The sequence below is a fragment of the Macaca nemestrina genome, chromosome 2 (assembly GCF_043159975.1).
Source record: "Macaca nemestrina isolate mMacNem1 chromosome 2, mMacNem.hap1, whole genome shotgun sequence".
Lineage (NCBI taxonomy): Eukaryota > Metazoa > Chordata > Mammalia > Primates > Cercopithecidae > Macaca > Macaca nemestrina.
In genome coordinates this window covers 37,834,536-37,856,766 of record NC_092126.1, presented here as the reverse complement: position 1 = coordinate 37,856,766, position 22,231 = coordinate 37,834,536, and the positions used below count along the sequence as shown (strand labels likewise).

The following is a 22,231-nucleotide window of genomic DNA, read 5'->3' as shown; positions in this document are numbered from 1 at the left end:
GGAAACCCAGTGAACCCACTATTTATAAAGGATGTCCTCAAAACTTGTGGTGGACTCATTCTTTCATTTGGAAGGGAAGAGAAAGGGAGGGAAGGGATTAGCATTGGTGGAGCACTTACTCCATGCTAGAGACCCTCTAGATGCCTCCTCTGCATTATTTGTCATAACCCTCATGAGGCAGCAACATGAATGGACTTGGTTAAACAAATTTGTTCAAATCAATGACAACAGTCAAAATAACAAGGTGGTCCAAAATGAATACTGTCAATCAGATTTTGGTAATTTTCACAAACTCCAGACAGTAATTTCGTAAAGATTTTAGGAACATTAAGTACTTTGTCTGTTTTTCAGATCTTTGTGTTTTTTCATCCAGTACATCTTAACTTCAAATCCTTTTAAATCAATTATGCCTACTCTGTGCTTTTTACATTAAAAAAATAATTGTAAGTGACCCAAGTGCTAAACATATGAATTTATTATGGTACACCCATAATGCAACAGAAGGCCTAAAATACGATGTAGGCCTTAAAGTGATACTACAAAAATCTACCTATTGAAATGGAAATATGCTCATATTGTAATAGGCAAAAGAGCTGCCTGCATAACTTCAGGTATAGTATAATCTTGCTTTTGTAAAAAACAAAATAAAAACCAACTATTATACACATGCATAGAAAAGACCTTAGAAGGATATACAGCATGGTGTTAATAGCAGTTGCCTCTGGATAGGCAGAAACCTGAATGTTTTTAATGTTTTTCTCTTTGCTTGTTTGAATTTTTTATTTTCTATAATAATCCTGCATTGATTTTATATTAAAATAAATAGTTAAAGCATTTTAAACAACAAAGGAAATAATTTGGACTTCAGGGGGTTTTTGGTGTTTTTGCCTCTACTTATAAATAATCCGATTCATTTCAACTGATTATTCTTTCTTTTTTATATACTTTATAAATTGGTCAAAAAGTGAGTATTTTCAGTTAGTTTAGTTTTTACAATTTCTATGCACAGTATGTAGGACATGAGACAGGACATGAGATAAAATGATAACCAAGTCACTGGAGATAATCAAGGTGTATTAGTTCTTCCATTCAATAATCAAGCATACAAACCATATCAATTTTATTACTATATTTAAAAATCCAGTGACTGGGAATAGTCTCTTTTGAACACTGTGTTGCACTGACAATCTTTTCTCTCCTCTAAACTGTAGTCAATCAAATTCCCCTGCTATCCTCTGAGGACAACCATTTTAACCCCATTTCCCCATGAGAAAATGGAGGCATAAACAGTGAAGTAACTTGCCCAGGGGCACACAACTAGCAAAAGATGGGGCTGGGAATAAATCACAGTGGTGCTTGATTTTAAGTTTTGAATACTTCAAAAGCTGCATTTCCTAGGCCTCTGTTGGGCTGTCAGAGTAATCTCAGCCTGGAGAGCAGCCCCTGGAGGTGTCTGATGTCTTCTCGGTATGCAACAAGGGCATGGAGCTAAACTAAGTAATCTATGAGAATGAGCAGCTGGGCATCATTCCCATCAGCCTGGCTCACAAACCTCGCACCCTTTTCCAGTTCCTTCCAAATAACTAGATTGAGGGTCCCAGTCACAGAATCTCCAAGTGGGATTACCCATTGAATGGCCTCTGGAGCTCCTTCTGGATTGCATAAGGGCAAGTTAGGTAGGGCCAGCAGGAGGAGCTAGAGTCCAATTCAACCTCTCACGGTGCTAGGCGTCCCCAAAGTCTTCCAGTGCAGGCCAGTTAACGTTCCTGGTGGTCCCCTAAACTAATGCCATCTCTGCTCAGGTCGTTAGATGTTAGAGCCCCAGATACTAATTTTCCTCACTGACAAGCTCTACCCCCTGTCCTGGAACAAGAAAGAGCACTGGAGTCAGGGCCTTTCTGTGAGAGCACAGCTCCATGGTGTGACCAGCTGATCCAAACTCTTCTGGCAAGGGATCAAGAGAATGGGTACCCATACACACGCTGAGTCTTCTCCCTGTAAGCTCTAGACTGAATGGAACTCAATTCTGTTTCCCTTGTTGCCTCCATAGCATGGCATCATGGCATCCCACTGGCTTTTTTTTTTTTTTTTTGAGATGGTGTCTCACTCTGTTGCCCATGCTGGAGTGTAGTGGCACAATCGGCTCACTGCAACCTCCACCTCCCGGGTTCAAACAATTCTCCTGCTTCAGCCTCCCGAGCAGCTAGGACTACAGGCATGTGCCACCACGCCCTGCTAACTTTTGTATTTTTAGTAGAGACGGGATTTCACCATGTTGGCCAGGATGGTCTCCATCTCTTGACCCTGTGATACGCCCGCTTCGACCTCCCAAAGTGCTGGGATTACAGGCACGAGTCACTTTTTTTTTGAAGACTGTTCTGGTATTTGTGTTTTGTATTTGCTCTTTGTTTGGTATGTTTAGTTTCTTTTTAAGAGGACATCAAAAAGCCACTGATTTCTCCTTTCTGGGCAGGTCAGCTAGGAGCAAAGGCCCATTTGGCTGTGTTGGTGATAGTACTACATAGTGCATAGACCTTGGAAGGCTGGTTTCAAATCCAAGTTCCATTTCTTCTTAGCTATAGAACCTTGGGAGAGTCACCTGACTTCCTGAAACTTCACAGATGAGATTGTTACAAAGATTAAATGACACCGAAGTGATGTGTGTTGAGCACAGCACAGATGAGTAGTAGGATGAATCCTTATCACACAGAAGGTGTCATTACGGCTGTGTCTATTATAGTAGATGTCTTCCCGGCAAAGAAGGGAGCTACTACTGCTCATTTTGGAGGTCCAGGAAGATAGTGTTTAAAAGCATCAAGGACTTTTCTCACTTTGCAGGGTACAGCATAGCCGTGGGAACCCTCTACCATGTTTGTGTTTAGAAAATGGGACTTTACTCCATTTGTTACTTCTTGTAAATAATTTTGTTGTTATTACTTGAGCTGATAATCTGGGAGCATTAATGCTTCTTGCGCATAGGGAAAAAAGTGTGCTTTACCCTTCAGCCGAAAGGAAAAAATACTGAGGTCTTTCATTGGTATATGAGTAGCATTTATCCACTCAAGTCTTTGATTGAAGTACTATGCCTTTGGAGATTTGTATTATATTCTTTAAGATTTGTGTGTTTTCTAAATTTTTGAGCACATGAAATTTATAGTCAAATTACAACATCATTATATCAAAAAATAACTTTGGTCTTCTAATAGGACTTTGAGATCATTCTCTGTCACACTTGCCTCACTAGCAGGTATGGGGAACAGGGAGGAGGAGTGGAGAAACACCTTCATTCTGGCTATCTGATGATGGCTGTAAATGCCAGTGACCAGGTTTGAATTGTATGGAAAGAGATGGCCTAAGGTTGGAGGCATAGTGTGTCCTACTGAGCAGAGCTGAAAATGGAAGTGAGTTTTGGGCTCCTTTCATTGGTCCATAAGAGGATGAGATAAGTGGCTATTGAGAAGATTGAAGATTAGAATGAAATCAGATGGCATTTCCAGAGAGAAGTAAAAGTAAAGCTGTGGGGGTAAGGAGACCAGTCCAGGCAACTGTTACCCAGAGCTCTCTGCTGTCTCACTTTGAAAGTTCAGCAACAACTCTTTTGGCCATTGCAAAGGCCAGTGTAAGCAAATGTCCTGGGATCTAATTAAAGGGGCAGGGAGGATGTGTGGTGAGGGGTTGCCTTTATTCACCTGTACTGAGAAATGGTAGGTACGCGGGTTCGGTAGGGATCAGGTGCAGGTAGTTTGACCCCAGGTGCTCTCTGGGACTGGATGGAGTGACTAGAACTCCTCTGGGAAATGGGCAGAGCCCCTCCTCTTGCCCTTGCATTTTCAGGGCCTGCTCCTGGCTGCTCCCAGACATGTATTTCCCATTAGTGAGTCAGGCTGTGGGTAGTGCCTACTCGACCTTGCACTGGAGAGAGGGAAGTGGAGGAGCTCAGAGTAGTGGAGAAACCAGGGTAGAGCGGGTTAAGTCAAGCTCTGATGTTTCAATAAGACTGCAGTTCCTCTCCACAGACACTGCCACTCTCATTATCTCTGTCAATCAGATCCAAGCAGCAGAACTTCCAAGTTGCTCTCTCTGGCTGACAAACTCTCTGTACATGTTCAAAGGCCTTCCTGGGCTCTGGAAGCCTAATTACCAGCACTCCGACTTGCCTCTGCAATTCTCTTCCTTAAAACCTTTCAATTGTCATCTGTAAAATCCTTTACTGCCACCACCTTGGTGGTTTCTGATGAGTGAGGCTTCAGTCCAGCAGCTGGGAGCCCCTCCTGGCTCTCTCCCAGGCCAGGTTGTAAGAAGCTTTCTGAATGGGCATGAAGTCACCTCTTGCCTCCTACGGGGAGCAAAATTGTACTTGAGACAATGCTTAGGGGCTTTATTTTGAAGAAGCACAGCAAAATTAGAATAAACTGCTACTCTACAGATGTTCTTATTCCCTCTGAGACCCATCTCAAATGTCAAATGTCCAGGAAGTCTTCCCTTACCTCCTCCACTCAAATGTTCTCAAAGCCCCATGTTTATGCCACTGGACTACAAAACCCTCAAGAATAGAACCAGCAAGCACAGTGCTTAGTCACAACTAGCATACACTGACTGTGTGTTAAATGAATAATTTGGGAATTCTGGAAGTCTAATATCAGAAATTTTATTTGTTTTCAGCATTGACAGAAAATATCTTAAATGTGAAATCCTGCTTGTCAGACAGTTTTGTAATTCATTCTGTATGTGCTGAATTGTTCTTAATCAGATTAAGGTCTTGGGCAGGATAAGATGGGTCTGATTTTTCTTTTCTTTTCTTTTTTTTCTTTTTTTGAGACAGGGTCCCACTCCATCACCCAGGCTGGAATGCAGTGGCGAGATCTTGGCTCACTGCAATCTCCACCTCTAAGGCTCAAGCAGTTTTTGTGCCTCAGCCTCCCGAGTAGCTGGGATTACAGGCATGCGCCACCACGTCTGGCTAATTTTGTATTTTTAGCAGAGACAAAGTTTTACCGTATTGACCAGGCTGGTCTTAAACTCCTGGCCTCAAGCAATCCACCCGCCTCCACCTCCCAAGGTGCTGGGACTACAAGCGCGAGCCACTGCGCCCTGCTGGGTCTGCTTTTTCTAGCTAACGTGTTATACTCATTTAGCAGCTGGTATAGACAGAACCAGGGTGCAGCTGATTTCATGAAAGTAGGCTTTGTACTAACTCCACCACTTACTGATTTGACATGCTCCAGGAGCAGAGGCAAAGTGTTGCTAATCACAGATAATAGAGGACGTAGACACCAGCCATGGTTGACTTCAGGACCTGGTTAAGGATGCAGTCATTTCACCCACTCCAGGCTGGAGCCACTCTGCCCATGGCAACAGGGAGTACTGTCATAGAGGTACCCCAGCTCCTCTTTCCACAGTCTCTCTGGGAAATTGCCACCTTTCTCAATCTTCTGAGCAGCTGCCATGGCACTAAACCTGTGGCAGGAGAGCAGATTGCTGACTCCACAGCTTACAAGTTCCTCAGTGTTCACCCCAGCACAGAGGGGGTTAGAGTGTGGCTGGCTGCCAGTGGACTCAGATCTGAACTGGGGGCCGTTCTTTCTCCTTTAGCTGTAAGTTGGGAAGGATAAAAACTGCCCCCTCTCCCAAAGTGATGGGAAGGGCAAGCAGAGAACATAGATATGCAGCTTTGCAAATTGTAATCCTCTCAGCACCAAGGGGAGGGTATGTATTCAAAGCACAAAAGAGGCCTGGTCCCTGGAGATCAGCTCAGGGTGAGAGGCAGTGTTGAAATTCAGGCAGGACTTTTCATTGGAGACTTATCAAAGCAAATCATTCTAAAAAGGCTTCCTCACCTTTTAGTAAGTATGGAGCAAAGGCTCTCATGTGGAACATTCCAAAAAGCCTCTATTTAAAGCATGTTAGATGACCCTTCTCTTCCTTTCTCACCCTTTTCCCTTGAGGGCATCCTGGGGGAGTGCTGACCTCCCCGCAGACAGAGGCCCTCTCCTGTGGTCCATCTGAAGCTGACCAGCTTTGGAAAGCTTTCCACCTCTTCCTTCACTGATAGGTGATCTGGGATCATAGAAGAGTGAATTATCAGGGAAGAAGGGCCCTTTACAGTTCTTCTCTTTAAAGCTAGGAGGTACAAGTCCCACAAAGAAACTGCAACTGGCTCAATGGAGCACAGCCATCAGAGGTAGAGCAGGATGGGAACACAGGCCCTGGCCCTCAGTCCAGTGCCTCCTTCCCCTCTGTCGTGCATGGGGAAGGAAAATACAGAATATGAACGCTTAGAAGCAGGGTAGACTTTGCTGCTTAATTTGGGGCTGATCTATTCGTGGTCCTCAGCCATTTGGAATTAAACAGCCCTTTGTCTCTTGGGTTGGGGACTGTGGCCTTGGCACCTCTACAGGCTTTGTGGTCATAGGGACTTTCACACCTCCATGCTGGGCTCTTTGATTAGTTCCAACATCCATGCTAAGGGTGTCCGTGTGTCCCCTGCCCTGAACACTGCAGGTTCAGGTTATGAGGCCATGAGCTGAAAACCGGAAGAACTGGTATGCTACCGCCTTTGGGATCCCTTCGATGAGGGTTTTGTGGTGACAAAGTGCTGCTGACACTCACATCTTGGTTGGACATATCCCAGTAGGGTCTCTCTCCAAATGACATGACTTCCCACATGACAATCCCATAGCTCCAAACGTCGCTGGCTGAAGTGAACTTGCGGTAGGCGATGGCCTCTGGAGCTGTCCATCTCACGGGGATCTTCCCTCCCTGAAAGGAGAAAGCGTGGTCAGCCCAACCATCAGGTTTCTGGTTGAAGGCAGGCAATAAAAAACTTGGCATGCACATCCTTTCAAACCCTCACTCCCATATCTTGTGAATTATGACAGACAGGCTATTCTTGCCTCATGCACAAGCTATGTTGCTGTGCCTAGTTAGAGAAGCTCAAGGTGACCAGCATGCCTGTGCTGGCCTCTAGCCTTATGTGGACACACCACATGTGCCCTGGTTCCCTATATATTGATTCCAATGTTGCTGCAGGGGAGGTGGGTGGGAGGAGAGAGTGTAACTGTCATAAACTTACTGGAACTACCTGAGATTGGCTACATGAGATACAAGTTATGGTTTTCTTTGTTCCCTGGCAATGTAAAAGCTAACACATTTGGGTCAGAAGGAATCGCAATGATACAAAAGGAAAGAAGACTGATGAAGCATGCCTCCTAGAGAGCCCTGCCACTACAAGGTCATGCTATGCTGCCCTCTGCCCCATTTTCATTGCATTCCACCTCTGGGGGGGCAGGTTTTCCTAACTCTGTAGCCTGCAGATAGCCCTTGGTTTCACGAGGGCTGAATGGTCCCAGTGCTGTGGTCTTTCTACATGCTGACTGTCCTGCCAGCCCTTCAGTGGAGGTCAAGATTCCGGAGGCTGGAGATGCCCTTTTCTCCAGGGGCACCCTTAGGCTTGTTTCTCCTTCTTGCCTCCAATCCCACAATGGAGCTTTCTAAATTGGCTCTCTGCTTGGCCCTCAGCTTGTCTGCCAGACCTTGGCCAGTTTTGTTTACCTAAGGGATTCATATCTATCCACTCATTCATTCATCCCATCAAGAAATAGGCAATAAGCACCATTTTGTGCCAAGTCCTGCTGAGAAGCTGGTGTCCCAGAAATGAGCCAGTGTCCCTGCCCTCAAACTGAACAGGACAGTGGGGAGGCAGACAAGAAAACAGAAGCTTAAAAAATATTGTTAAAAACATTGAAAAGCGAAGGAAGGTGAAGATGAGAGTAGGTACAAGGCATTCTGAAAACCAGAGGAGACTCCACAACCAGGGAAGGGTCAGGGAAGGCAGGCAGGAGCTGTTAGAGAAGCAGTTTCTGATGGTGGTTAAGAACTCCTGGAGCCTTTGGCTGGGTTTGGATACCAGCACTGCCTCTTTCTACCTGTGCAACGGGGGCAAGTAACCTACTTCTCTGTGCCTCAGTTTCTCATCAGCACCTACACAGCCCAGTGTTAACTATTATTTTCACTATGCTCAGCCCTAGAGAACAAGTAGACGTTAACCAGGCAAAGTGACTGCAGGAGAGAAGTCCAGGCAGAGAGCAGCTTGTGCAACGGCCAGGGATAAGAGAGAGGCTGAGACATGCAAGCAATCCACAATGGCTGAAGCACAGAGTTCCTAAAGGAGAAGTAATAGGAGGTGAGCATAGAGCAGACAGCTGGCATGGCCTGTGCTGTCCAGTATCAGTGCCAATTACAGCTGTTAAACAGGGTGCTCGCCAAGGCTGCCCTCCAAAGCTTATCACTCCCTATAGCAAATATGGCCCCCCTTTCCAGTTCTTTATGCCAAATGCCAGGATTTCACCCCATCATGCTTTTTTCTATGCTTAGGCATTGTCTCACTCATAATACACGGAACATGAAGCTGCTGGCTGCAGTAGTGACAGCACAGAGCGGGGACGGCAGCTCCCTCACTCCCCTCCTCATTTACCTCATGCTTCCACTGAAAGAGGATATTTTTATACTGCCCATTCTTACAATCTGCTCAAGTCACCAAAGATACATGGTTGACGTTAGCAAAAATACTGTAAAAATGTAAAAATGGTTAACCCAAGCTAGGGAGAAAAAAAAAAAAAAGGAGCAAACAGCAAAGTGTATTTTTATCTGGTTTCCTATCTGGAGCCTGGGAGGAATAAAGGCAACCAGGCTGGACCTCCCCAGGCACACATCCCACTTTCTGCAAAGAAGACAGTCCTGATTTCCCCTGAGGATGGGGGCAGGCTTTTGTGGTGGGGGAGATGTCCTCAGCTCAAATGCCAGCTACACGACAAATGCCGGGAGGGCATGTTCAGGCTGTGGCTGCAGCAGGACTCTCTGTTCTCATCATCCCCCAGAACATGAGTGAATTTACTGGTTTTATCTACACGGTCCCCACAGCTGGGAAGAGAGGAGGAGAACTCATCCAGTGCAGCAGCAGCTACCAAACACCTGGAGGTCAATGTCTGAGAGTGCAGAGACCCCAAGTTGTGTGTTGCCACTAGGGGAGGTGCTGTTGTCACACCTCGAGATGGCCTGGGCTCCCCCCAGAAAACAGGGGCTTTGGTTCTCTCAAAATACCTGGGTCAAGTGAGGTAGGAGAGAGTTGGAGTTTAATTAGTATACTGTGTGTGTGTGTGTATGTGTGGGTGAGACAGAGAGAGAGAGAGAGAGAGACAGAGAGAGACAGAGAACCAGATTCTGTGTGAGAATGTATCAATCTGTGTGCGAGAGTGGGAGACAGAGAAAACTTGGCAGTGTAGGTCTCTGAGTAAAAGAGAGTTAGGGCTTGCTTATCTTTTGTGTGTTTTTGTGTCAGAGAGAGGAGGGGAGATGACAGTGTGGCTCTTCTGAATTTCAAAGAGGTGATTTGGGAGTCTGAGACTGTCCTCCTCTGCCAAGTCTGGAGCAAACCCCAGGGGCTGTCAGTGACAGCTGTGGGGCCGCTCCCTCTTGCCTGGAAAGTGGAAGTGCTGGCCCACAGCAAGGAGCCTCCAGCCCTCCTGCCACCTTGCACTGTTGGGCCTCACTGAACACTGAGCTTGGCCTGTCACCGCCGCCCCCACCATCCCAGCAGGTGGCTGAGCCTTGGAGAAGAGCCCCTGAACAGGCAGGTGACAGCTTGTCACGGCAGGCTCTCCCGCTCAGCTGAAGAGAAGGGGGACACTGACCTGGGAGGCAGAACAACAGGAAATGCCAAGTCAGGGGGCACAAGAGTGGGCACTTTGTTTCCTAGGAATTTTAAATCTTTCTTCCATCTTTCAAACATCATTGTCAATGTTGCCTTCTGGTGCTCAGAAGTAATCAGGGTGATGATTATTGATATAATCAATATCAATTATTGATATAATTAATATTATCAAGTGATGATAATAACTTGTCTTCAATTACGTGAAAGGAAATCTATTAATTTAGAGGACGGTGGCCAGCCCTGTGGAGGGAAGCAGAAGAAAAGGAAGTGGAACCATGCTGCAGCAGGCAGGGTTCTGCCAGCCAGGCGGTCCTGCCGCTGCTGCATGAGGAGCTTGGCCCCGACACCAAGGCCAACACAGTCACGTGAATGTAAAGTGCCCTAAGAGCCCCCAGCTCCCCAGTGCAGCCATGAGGAAGGGGCAAAGAGGAGTGCTTGCTCCACTGGGTGGTGAGGAACATCAGGGAAAAATTCTCAGGGCAGTGAAGAATGCATGGGGTTCACTGGAAAGGAATCTGCATTCATACAGACACAGAAGTGCTGACACTGGGCTTGGGGAGAGCACTGTCCCTGGCAGGGGTTTCTACAAGGTACCAGATGGCTTGCTTCCCGGGGGGATGCTAAGGGCATGGGTCTGCTTTCTGCAAGGACCGAGTTTCCCTAGGGCTGCCACAGGGGTCGCTGTTGGAGCATGGGGGAGGGAGAAGAGAAGAACAGGAAGAGGCAGCTCACTATCATCAGGGTCTGAGTTCCCTTCAAGACTTCATACACACCTTCCACACAGAGTTTTGTATTGAATGGTGTTGCCAAGAATTCTTCAAATGTTTGAAAATCACTGCTTCAGAATAATTATGTCTTAACTCAGATATAAGATAAACTTAAGATTGTGTGTGTGTGTGTGTGTAGAATGTGGTGAACTAAGAGAAGACATCTGGCAGTGAATTAATCCTAACCCAGCTATCCTCAGGGTCATCTGCCGACCCACATCCACACCTGCTAGCAGGTGTGATGCCAACAGGTAGAAGCTCTTGGTGTGGAGGCACTTTAGTCCCTCAGCTTCAGACAGCATGCAGCAAGCATCTATGTAGCACCCATTCTGTCCTCAGTACCCTGCTGTGGACATGATAATGAGGAGCCTCAGCCCTACTCTCAATGGGCAATGGATGTACCTAACACCATCCAGCCAGCACACTGTCTTGCCAGAGTGAGGTCACATAAGTACAACACATAGCTTTGGTTTTAGAGCCCACCCAAGTATGAAGTTTTCCAGGCCAAGGTCCAGGCATATGACTGATTCCTTTTGCTAATTACTTATTGTTGAGAATCCCAGAGGGTAGTACTTCTATGTGTCTGGTCATTGCTACAGCACTTTTCTCCACCGCCTTGTGTGAGACGAAGTCTCAATGGGATTATGGCAGAAATCCAGCCACTCATGAATATTGAGTATCGTGTTCATGGACTTGTTCACCAAATATTTCAGTTGTGCAGCATGAGAGAATCCCCTCGATGTTTGGAAGTGATAGGTTCATGGCTGAGTGTATCATGAAATGGCTCTGAATTTCATAATGCCCGCTATTCCAAAAGGTTTCTAATATATAAAATACATTGAGGTTGTTGTGAAAATCCAATATGACAGATATTTAAACCACACAATATATTCTTATTATCATTAAATGGTAAATTATTGAATGTTGTGTATTGAGTTATATCCCTGCAAAAGACATGTTGAAGTCCTAACTTGTGATAGCTGTGAATGTGATCTTACTTGGAAACAGGGTCTTTGCAAATATAATCAAGTTAAGATGACATCATACTGGATTAGGATGAGCCCTAAATTTCATGCTGGCATCCTTATAAGAAGGCCGAATGAAAATACAGCAACACACCAGGGAGAACACCATGTGAAGATGGAGGCAGAGATTGGGGTGATGCATCTACAAGCCAAGTTACATCAAGAACTGATGGCAACTAGGAGAGAGGCATAGAATAGATCCTCCCTAGAGCCTTCAAAGAGAGAATGAGCCTGCCAACACCTTGATCTCAGACTTCCAACCTCCAGAACTGCGATAGAATAAATTTATGTTTAAAGCTGTTCAGTTTGTGATAATTTATTATGGAAGCCATGGGAAACTAATACACTGAGTATATACAATTTTATCAGATACTAGTTTAACAATGCCATTGTTAAGTTCCTAGGTGGCAGAACCATCATGGGCTACTATCAGGGGGCTTGGGAGTGAGGGATACCTCCAACACTTTATATCAAAGTCCCTCTATTAACCACAGGGCCCCTCTAACATTTCATCAGTGCTGTTGGTCAGACCTCGGCCACAGTTCATACCTTGAAGCACTGCCCTTTGTTACCATGCCTGAGGGAGGATTCTATCCTCACTCTACCATCAGTGTCCCCAGACTTAGGTGGCCACTCTAGGCCTAGGTAAATGCACAACACTGGCTGAAAGCAAGGCCAATACACCTTTTCTTTGAGAACTTAGAAGGCCTAGTCCAGTGGTTCTCAAGCTTCGTTACCTATAGGAATCACCTGGGGAAAGTTTGTTTGTTTGCTTGTTTTTAAAGCCATGAGTATTCTAATTTATTCGAATTTCTCTGAGTGGTGCCCAAGAATTGGTAGGTTTTTGGTGATGCTTCAGGTGATTAGAATGTCAGGCCATCAGTCACAGTTACTGACTGGAGCAGTGGTTCTCAAATTTGAATGTGTATCAGAACCTACCGGAGGGGCTCATAAAACTGTTTCTAACCCAGACTTTTAAATTTACTAGTTCCGGGGTAGGGCCTGAGAATTTGCATTCCTAACAAATTCCCAGTGTGGTTCTCACACTTTGAGAACTGCTGGCATAGATCAATCAGACATAAGTCATGGATTGCTTTAATAATTGTCTTGAATACAAACTTTAATAATTGTTAGTGCCTGGTTTAAGAAGGATTCTGAGGCTTCATGACTGGGCTCAACAAGGGGTTGTGACTAATAACTACACGTAAGAATTAGCTGAAGCATGTTCAAATCATCAATGCTCAGGCACCACTCCCAGAGACTCTAAATTAGAAAACTCAACGCACTACCAAAAAATAAAACTTTCCCCAGATGACTCCAATGGGTAACCAAGTTTGAGAACCACTGGGCCAGGCCTTCCAGGTATGGAGAGAAGAGGGTTGATGAGCAATGTCTGCCTTAGGTGAGGAAGTGGGCAGCTGTTTGCATGGCAAGTGATATGGTTTGGCTGTGTTCCTACCCTACTCTCAACTTGAATTGTAGTTCTCCTAATCCCTACTTGTAGGAAGGACCCAGTGGGAGGTAATTTAATCATGAGAGTGGTTACCCTCATGTTGTTCTTGTGATAGTGAGTGAGTTCTCACAAGATCTGATGGTTCTATAAGGGGCTTTTCCCCCTTTTGCTCAGCACTTCTCCTTTCTGCCACCATGTGAAGAAGGACAAGTTTACTTCCCCTTCCACCATGATTGTAAGTTTCCTGAGGCCTCCCCGGCCATGCTGAACTGTGAGTCAATTAAACCTCTTTCCTTTATAAATTACCCTGTCTTGGGTATGTCTTTATTAGCAGTGCGAGAACAGACTAATACAGTAAATTGGTACCAGTAGAATGAGATGTTCCGGAAATGTGGAAGTTACTTTGGAACTGGGTAACAGGCAGAAGTTGGAACAGTTTAGAGGACTCAGGAGAAAATACAAAAATGTGAGAAAGCTTGGAACTTCTTAGAGACTTGCTGAATGGCTTTGACCAAAATGCTGATAGTGACATGGAGAACAAAGTCCAGGCTAAGGTGGTCTCAGATAGAGATGAGGAATTTGTTGGGAACTGCAGCGAAGGTGACTTTTGCTATGCTTAGCAAAGAGACTGGCAGCTTGCCCCTGCCCTAGAGGTCTGGGGAACTTTGAACTTGAGAGAGATTATTTGGGGAATCTGGCCGAAGAAATTTCTAAGCGGCAAAGTATTCAGGAGGAAGAGAACATAAAAGTTTGGAAACTTTGCAGCCTGATGATGAGATAGGAAAGAAAAGCCCATGTTCTGGGGAGAAATTTAAGTGGCTGCAGAAATTTGCATAACTAATAAGGAGTAGAGTCTCCAGGGCATGTCAGAGACCTTCACCACAGTCCCTCCCTTCATAGACCTGGAGGCCTAGGAGGGAAAAATGGTTTCCTGAGCCAGGTTCAGGTTCCCCCTACTGTGTGGAGCCTTGGAACTGCAGAACTGTATCCCAGCTGCTCCAGCCATGGCCAAAAGGGGCGAAGGTACAGCTCAGGCCATTGCTTCAGAGGGTGCAAGTCCCAAGCCTTGGCAGCTTTCACATGCTGTTGGTCCTGCAGGTATGTGGAAGACAAGAATTGAGGTTGGGGGACCTCCACCTAGATTTCAGAGGATGTATGGAAATGCCTGTATGTCCAGGCAGATATTTGCTGCAGTGGTGGAGCCCTGATGGAGAACCTCTGCTAGGGCAGTGCAGAAGGGAAATGTAAGGTTGGAGTCCCGACACAGTCCCCATGGGGGCACCGCCTGGTGGAGCTGTGAGAAGAGGGCCATCGTCCTCCAGACCCTAGAATGGTAGATCCACCAACAGCTTGCACTGTACACCTGGAAGAGCTGCAGACACTCAAGGCCAGCCTGTGGAAGTAGCCAGGAGGGGAGCTGTACCATACAAAGCTACAGAGGCAGACTTGCCCAAGGTTGTGGGGGCCCACCTCTTGTATCAGCATGACCTGGATGTGAGACATGGAATCAAAGGATATCATTTTGGAACTTTAAGATTTAATAACAGCCCATTGGATTTTGGACTTGCATGGGGCCTGTAGCCCCTTGACCTATTTCTTCCCTTTGGAATGGGTGTATTTATCCATTGCCTGTACCCCCATTGTAACTAGGAAGTAAATAACTTCCTTTTGATTTTACAGGCTCATAGGTGGAAGGCACCTGCCTTGTCACAGATGAGACTTTGGACTTGGATTTTTGGGTTAATGCTGGAATGAGTTAAGATTTTGGGGGACTGCCAGAAGGGCATGATTATGTTTTGAAATGTGAGGACATGAGATTTGGGAGGAGTCAGAAGTGGAATGGTATGATTTGGCTATATCCCCACCCAAATCTCATCTTGAATTGTAGTTCCCATGATCCCTATGTGTTGTAGTAGAGACCCAGTGGGAGGTAATTTAATCATGGAGGTGGTTACCTTTCTGCTGTACTGTGATAGTGAGTGAGTTCTCACAAGATCTGATTATTTTTATAAGGAGTTTCCCCCCTTTTGCTTGGCATTTCTTGCTGCCGCCATGTGAAGAAAGACATGTTTGTTTCCCCTTCCACCATGATTGTAAGTTTCCTGACGTCTCCCCAGCCATTCTGAACTGTGAGTCAATTAAACCTCTTTCTTTATAAATTACCCAGTCTTGAGCATGTCTTTATTAGCAGCATGAGAACAGACTAACACAGCAAATATTTTTCATCATTGTACTAAGCCTCAAAAGATCTTAAAATGATGAAAATGGGGAAAAAAAGCAACAAATTGGCCTCATTAATGTTTCTGTCAAGTATATCTGTGGCCCAAAGGAAATGGAGGGCAAACTGAGATAAAGTTTACATTGTATGTCAAGAATTACCCTGGAGTTCGCAGGCTGGACACTCTGCCTTGGAGCAGTAACCCTCCTGACTGTGTGGTTGACCAGCCTGGGTACAGCACCTGCTTGCGAGTGAGGGTCTGTGCAATCCACTGTAGACAAGTTCACACACAGATGGACCTGCCCTCAGGGGGCATCCATGTGGCACACCCCGGCTCCCGTTCCACAGTCACTGTCTACTGCCCTGCTCTAAAGTGAGCTGCAATTGTTTCTGTGTCAAATTAGAAAGGTATTTTAGAATAAATGTCTCAACTTAAAAGCACTCTGAAAGTACACTGACCCATTTTCCTCAATCTAATGAGTAAAGTGATATTTTTCCAGATAAGGCTCATATCAGCTAAGAAGGAAAAGAAGTTTCTGCCTAAAAGGTTATCTTGCTCTGAGTGTCACCAGCTTCTAACAGCTAGTGGAAATGGCTTCTGGCTGCTGAATTGCAACTGAGTCTATATAATAAAGAGGCTGTTCCCGGTTCCCCAGGATGCCAGGAATTTGCATGAAAACAGTCTCTCATCTTCTGAAAGAGTTCATCTGGCCCTGCTGCTTATTTCTATCCAGAAGCCACAATCTTGATGGTGACACTGTAATTTATTACCGTGCTAAGGATTATGATGCAACATACAGAGAATGAAAACTTGAGGTGAGAAGTAGGCTGCAGGAACAGGTGAGCTTTTGGAGAGGATGGTCTCATTTGTCATGCAAATGGCACACATAACAGAGAAAAGGGCTGGGAGAAAAGACAACCCAAAAAGACACACAGCATTAGCTGCCTACAAAATTATTTCTAAATAGAATGTTTTTCAAAGCTTTTCTTGAAGCATTAGCTGCTCCTCCAAAATGAATGACACAATGTATTTTGTACTAGTAATAAAATATGTGATTTGAATAATTACAAATGGAAAGATTTACAATCAGGTGGGGTCCTTGTTGCCTCTCCCCTGAGCTTTGTGAGCGCTGAAACCCTTCTGTGCAATGCTGCGAAAGGTAATTGCAGCCCAAACATAATTTTCCAGCAGCAAGAGAAAGGCTTATTTGGACATAAATTAACTAAAAATATGCGGATGATAGTGTGTATTTCATGTGTGAAGAACAGAAAGGCCACTTGGTGACATTTCCCAACTGGAAAAAAAATCTTCAACCAAACAGACGTCATTTTTCCATACTACACTGAGTGGGCAAACAGCTGTCTTTTACTATCCACACCCAAAACAGCCTCTGATGGCCAGGATATAGGCATTATCATTTCTTTTCATTACACAGTGCTTCTTGAGTATGGTATGATGAAAGGAAAGGATGGAAAGACAAGGGCTAAATAATTAACTAGCTGCCTTCATTCATTTGACAAGCAGGCCCCTCTCCGAGCGAGGCCAGGGACAATAAAGGGCAAAGAAACAACATCCCGTCTGCCCTGAGGCGGACACTGTCCAGGGAATCCCGCAGTGGTAGTCAGGTCTTTAGTGGTGCAGCTTCTATGTTCATTGCCTCGCTATTCACAATGGCAAAGATATGGAATCAGTGTAGGTGCTCATCAACGGTGGACTGAATAAAGAAAATGTGGTACATATACACCATGGAATCCTATGCAGCCATAAAAAAAGAATGAAAGCATGTCCTTTGCAGTAACATGAATGGAGCTGGAGGCCAGAATCCTAAATGAATTAGTGCAGGAGCAGAAAACCAAATACTACATGTTCTCACTTATAAATGGGAGCTAAACATGGAGCACACATAGACATAAACATGGAAACAACAGACACTGCAGACTACTAGAGGTGAGAGGGAGGGAAGGAGGAATGGGTTGAAAAACTACTTATTGGGTTCTATGCTCACTACTTGGGTCCAATACACCCATGTAGCAATCCTACACATGTACCTCGTGTATCTAAAGTAAAAACCAAAATTATTTTAAAAATTTAAATTAAATTACCCTAATTTAGATCTTGCTAATAAGAATAAAAAAATAACGGTGCAGGAGTGTTCTCTCCTCGTGCAGTCCCTGAAGCTTGGGTCCTGCTATCAGTGTTCCTGAAGTGACTGCTCTGGAGCAAGAGCAATTGGATTAACCCCCAAGGGCTTTCGCTTCTCTGTACACTTTGCTCTCCCAGATGGTGGGCTATTGATAACGTACAGAGAGAGCCAGCATCCCATCAGGAATGTGGTAAGCAGGGCTGCACTTGCCCTGCTGTGAAAACAAAAATGCCCTCCTTCAAGGCAGGTAGGGAGGGGACAATGAGCCTCCAGACCCTCTGGGTGACAGGCTGGCATGGATGACCATGGAACAGAGGGCAGGAAGGGTTGAGGAGGAGGCTCGGAGGCCACCCCGCTATCTCCCCTTCTGTTCCCAGGCCACATCCAGGGTTTCATCCATTGCTTCTCTGACAATGGCAGGAACTGTACTTTCTCCTAGAGCCTCTCTACATCCATGCCTCACTGCTGCCCACCCTCAGCCCCACGATCATCCTAAGAGACCACAGCTTCCTCTTTGTCAGCCAGTCTGTTTGACACACCAGTGACCCCCGGGCCTTTTCGCATGTCTCCATGGCTTCCATCCATCAGTAGGCCATGATGCCATTCCTCCTTTCCCATGTGTCTCCCCAACAACCCTTGGTCACCCAAAATCTTCTCCCATTCTGTCCCTGCCCGGTGCCTGGAAGCTACACGGGCCTCCTGCTGCTCTGAGGTGAGGCTGCACTTGCTATGGCAATACAGCTGGCAAGTCCTCCTGATACCAAGTGGCTAGAGGTGGGGCTGCTGGTTCTGGTGGATGCTCTGTCTCTGGAGAAGGTTGGGGCTCTCAGATAGAGACTGGCCCCGCTTAGCCATCTTGGAGACCTCTGTACAGCTCTGTGGGAAGACTGTGGGGGTATTTTCTATTGTCCTTATCGTGGCCTTCAATTATTTTTTCTCCTCTTCATGTGGGATAAGCAGCTGACAGACTGTCTATGGCAACCCATTTGAAGAGATACACTAGATATATTCCTTCTTTTCATCGCAATGTTTGATGCCTTACCAGTGCCCACTGGCCATGCTTCTAGTCTCTCTTCCTGACTCCACCCTCCAACAGCTATTTAAAAATAATCAGTCACATTAAATAGCTTAAGCTCTTTTGGCCTCCTGAACTGCACTTCCTTCTTGGCATGGTTTCTCCCTCAAACAATCCCAGCAGTTACAACTAAGTCACTTAACCACTCTGTCTTACCGTCTCCACCTGCCAATAGGGATAATAATACTTAATTATCTCAGAGGGGCGTATGAGGAGCTGTTAGCTAATGCTGGCAGAGTGTGCCGGTGCTGACGGAGCCGCTCCACCTGCCTCCCTGCATGAGCCCTGCTCCTCTGGTGGTGGTGAGGGATGCCCAAAGAGGGGCAGAGTCTGCTCCAACGGCTGTACTGGGGGGCCAGCTCCTTCCTGTGTATCTTCTATGCTGGGAATGTAAAGCAGGTATTCTGAGTCTCGTTTTACAGGCACTGGGAACTGGACAGGAGAGGAGTGTGGCCAGGGGTCCACACCTGGTAAAAAGTGTGTGTGGGGGGTGCTCTTGAAACCTCCCATTCCAGATCCCATGCTGCCTTTTCCTCATATTGGATGACAGGAAAGAAGGGAGGAAGATACATGGAGAAGTGTGTCCTTGCATATGGAGGGCAGATAAAAATCTCCCAAAGGAAAAACAAAAGGATTATCTTGTGTTTTACTTTCCCAGAGCATGGAGTCCCTGTCAGCCAAGGGACCCACCCTGCCCAAGCTGTCACCCCCTCAGACTGCCCAACTCACAGTGAGCTCTGGCATATAAAAGAGCGTGTCAGTTTACTACATCTTTGATGGTTGAGAAACATTGGTTGAGAGATAAGAATATTAAGAATATTCAAGTGTAAAAATTTACAGAGTAAATTTTTTCTCAGAGTAAAATGGAAAAAATTTCATGCTTTGTTTTTTAAATAAAGCATGAATAAGCACAGTGACACTGGGACTAAGACTGATGATGCTCTGTGTGAGGAAGAGGATGTGAAAATGGGCAAATCTCGTAAGCTACAGCAAGACTATAAATTGGCAAAAGGGCTTTGGAGAATAAACAGCTACCAAAATTTAAAATATACAAGTTCTTAACATCACCACGAAGGACAGATGAACATCACATGCCTCCAGAAGCAATACCTTAAGAAGGGCACACTGTCGCTTATGCAACACATAACTAACCTGAATCTAAGTATGAAGGGACATCAGACGAACTCAAAATGAGGAAGATTCTATTACACAATATTTGAAAGGTATCCTTTAAAAATTAAAAAAGTATTGTGAAAATTTTCCTGATTAAAAGATATTGAATGAACATGATAAAATGCAGTATCAGAAGCTAGACTGAATCCTGTACTAGAGCAAAAAAAAGGGCTACAAAAGATACTTTTTGAGTCAATTAACAAAATTAGAATATAGATAGTAAACTGGATAAAAGTATTTTATCCATGTTAAATTGCTAAAGTTGATAACTGTACTATATTTATGTAAGAGAATATCCCTCCCTATTCTTAGGAAATACGGAAATATACACGGAAGAGTCTAAGAATAAAGAGCGATGAGGTATGTAACGTATCTTCCAAGAGTTCAGAAAAAATATTTTACAGAGAGAGAAAGAGAGAAAGGAAGAGCGCACATAATAAAGAAATGGGGTCAAATGATAACAGTAGGTAAAGAATCTGGGCAAATGTTATATGAGTGTTGTCTGTATTATTCTTATTCTGGGAACTTTCTTTAAGTTTGACATTATTTTAAAAAAATAATGTGCAAATTCTTTGATCTAGAAATTTATCTTCTCGAAATTTATTTTGTAGAAATATCCATATGAGTGCACAGATATGTCTATATAAGAATTTTCACTGAAATGTTGTTTGAAATAACACAACATCAGATGCCACCTAGATGACCATTTAAAAAGATCTTGTCTCCAAAGGCATGAAGTGAGGTGCTGAGGAGGAAAGGTAATATTCAGGATAGATCATTAAGTAACAAAGCAAGCAGCCTATGAGTAGATCATTATGTATGGTGTGAGACCATTTTTTGAGACTAAAAATGTACATACAAAAAATACACATATGCATACACATACACAGTAAAGAGGAGAAGAAAACACACCAAGCTATGAATGATAGTAATTTCTGGGAATTGGGAAGGGGAAGTCAGTTTCACTTTTTACTTTAAACACATTTTTATTTTTTAATGTTATGAAGCATTTTGTTTATTTTTAAATTGCAGATTTTATTTTAGATGGTTTTATTTTAGGGGTACATGCGTAAGATTCACTTTTTACTTTAAACACATTTTTATTTTTTGATGTTTTGAAGCATTTCATTTGTTTTTAAATTCAGATTTTATTTTAGATTTTATTTTAGAGGTACATGTGTAAGATTACTACATGGGTATATTGGACCCAATAGTGAGCATAGTACACAACTGTGGATTTTTCAACCCACGCCCCCTGATCCCCCACCCTCTAGTAGTCTGCAGTGTCTATTATTCTCATCTTTGTGCCCATGCGTGCTCAATGTTTTGCTCCCACCTAGAAGCGAGAACATGTGGTATTTGGTTTTCTTTTCCTACATTAATTCACTTAGGACTATGTCCTCCAGCTCCATCTATGTCGCTGCAAAGGACATGATTTCATTTTTTTTTAATGACTGTGTTAAGAAAATGATGCACTGTTTTTAAAATAAAGCCATAATAGCATTTTTAAAATATGGCATTCTAGAGGTTTCTTTCTTCAGATAGGCCAACAACCTTCCAAGTTGGACCAATAAGGCCCCGTCTCCTGCACGTTCTGGAATTATTCCTCCCCCAGGTGTAGGGGAAGAAAGTAGACGGTTTTGAAGGCCAAAAGTCTGGTGAATGGGGCTGGTTATCACAGCCGTGCAGAGCCACATGGAAAGGGTCGAATTCAGGGTTGGAAGAGCAGAAACGGAAATGTCTCTTCTTCCTGCTGTGAAGAACCCAGCTACCTGGGGGCCGCCATATTGCTCCCTGGGTACCCGGGCTCCTGCCCCATTCTACACTGACCGTTCTCCTTGGTATCTCATATCTCCAGGGGCACGTCTGTCACTCACTTGTTAACTTCTTAATTCATTCCACAAACTGTTACTGAGCAGCACATGAAAGCTCAGAGGTACTGTGATAAAAGAGAAAGCCAGGCCAGCTGCTGGGACAGAAGAGTGCCGCGGTAGGGCAGGGACATAGGAGTGTGGTGAAGGCTTTGAAGAGCTACTGAGCAGGATGTGGGAGGAAACTGCCATGAGACGGGGCACAGGTTGTGAGAGCAGCATGCAGGCCACAGAACAGGCTGGACCATGGGCCAAGCTGCCCACAGCTGTTCCCAATCCTCATTCTTGAGGCCTCTGATCCCGTTGGCCTGCCTAGGCCTGCACTACAGAAACCTCACTTGGGGGTATGCTGGGGATCCCCAGCTAGATTTAGGCTTTAGCAAATGCTGCTTGAATCTTACCTGTTCTTTTCCCGCTGACTAATCTCTTTATTGTTTGATCTACTTTAAGATTTACTTTCCATTTTCCCATTCCTTAGAAAACCAGCCCTTGGAGGTGCTCCCACATTCCCAGACCTAACTTTCACCCAGCCTGGTGGGTCTAGAACCCTGGTCTTTTCCTCCCTGCGTGTCCTGCTTGGGCCTATGGGAGCCCTGGGACGGTTTACAGTATGGCTGTCCCAAGGGCAGCTGGGCTCTTCAGAGTGGGAGGAAGAGGCACCTCAGTTTCTCCTCCTCCAACCTGGGACTGGACCATTTCCCTGTGGCTCTTAGTGACCTCTATCATCATCCCCACTCACCAGAGTTGTGGCCTTTCTAAACTTGCCACAGCCTGAAGGCTCTGCCAAGAACTGTGG

General features: G+C 45.0%; 1 protein-coding gene across 7 annotated transcripts in view; it reads right to left on the bottom strand.

Moving 5' to 3' along the window:
• LOC105469899 (EPH receptor B1) overlaps positions 1-22,231 on the bottom strand; it is a 448,737-nt gene that overhangs the window by 6,469 nt on the left and 420,037 nt on the right. For all 7 annotated transcript variants that reach the window (XM_011721495.3, XM_071090949.1, XM_071090948.1 and 4 more), the window contains one exon: positions 6,610-6,759. In XM_011721495.3, the coding sequence (XP_011719797.1) occupies positions 6,610-6,759 (150 nt within the window). The remainder of the gene's footprint in view (positions 1-6,609; positions 6,760-22,231) is intronic.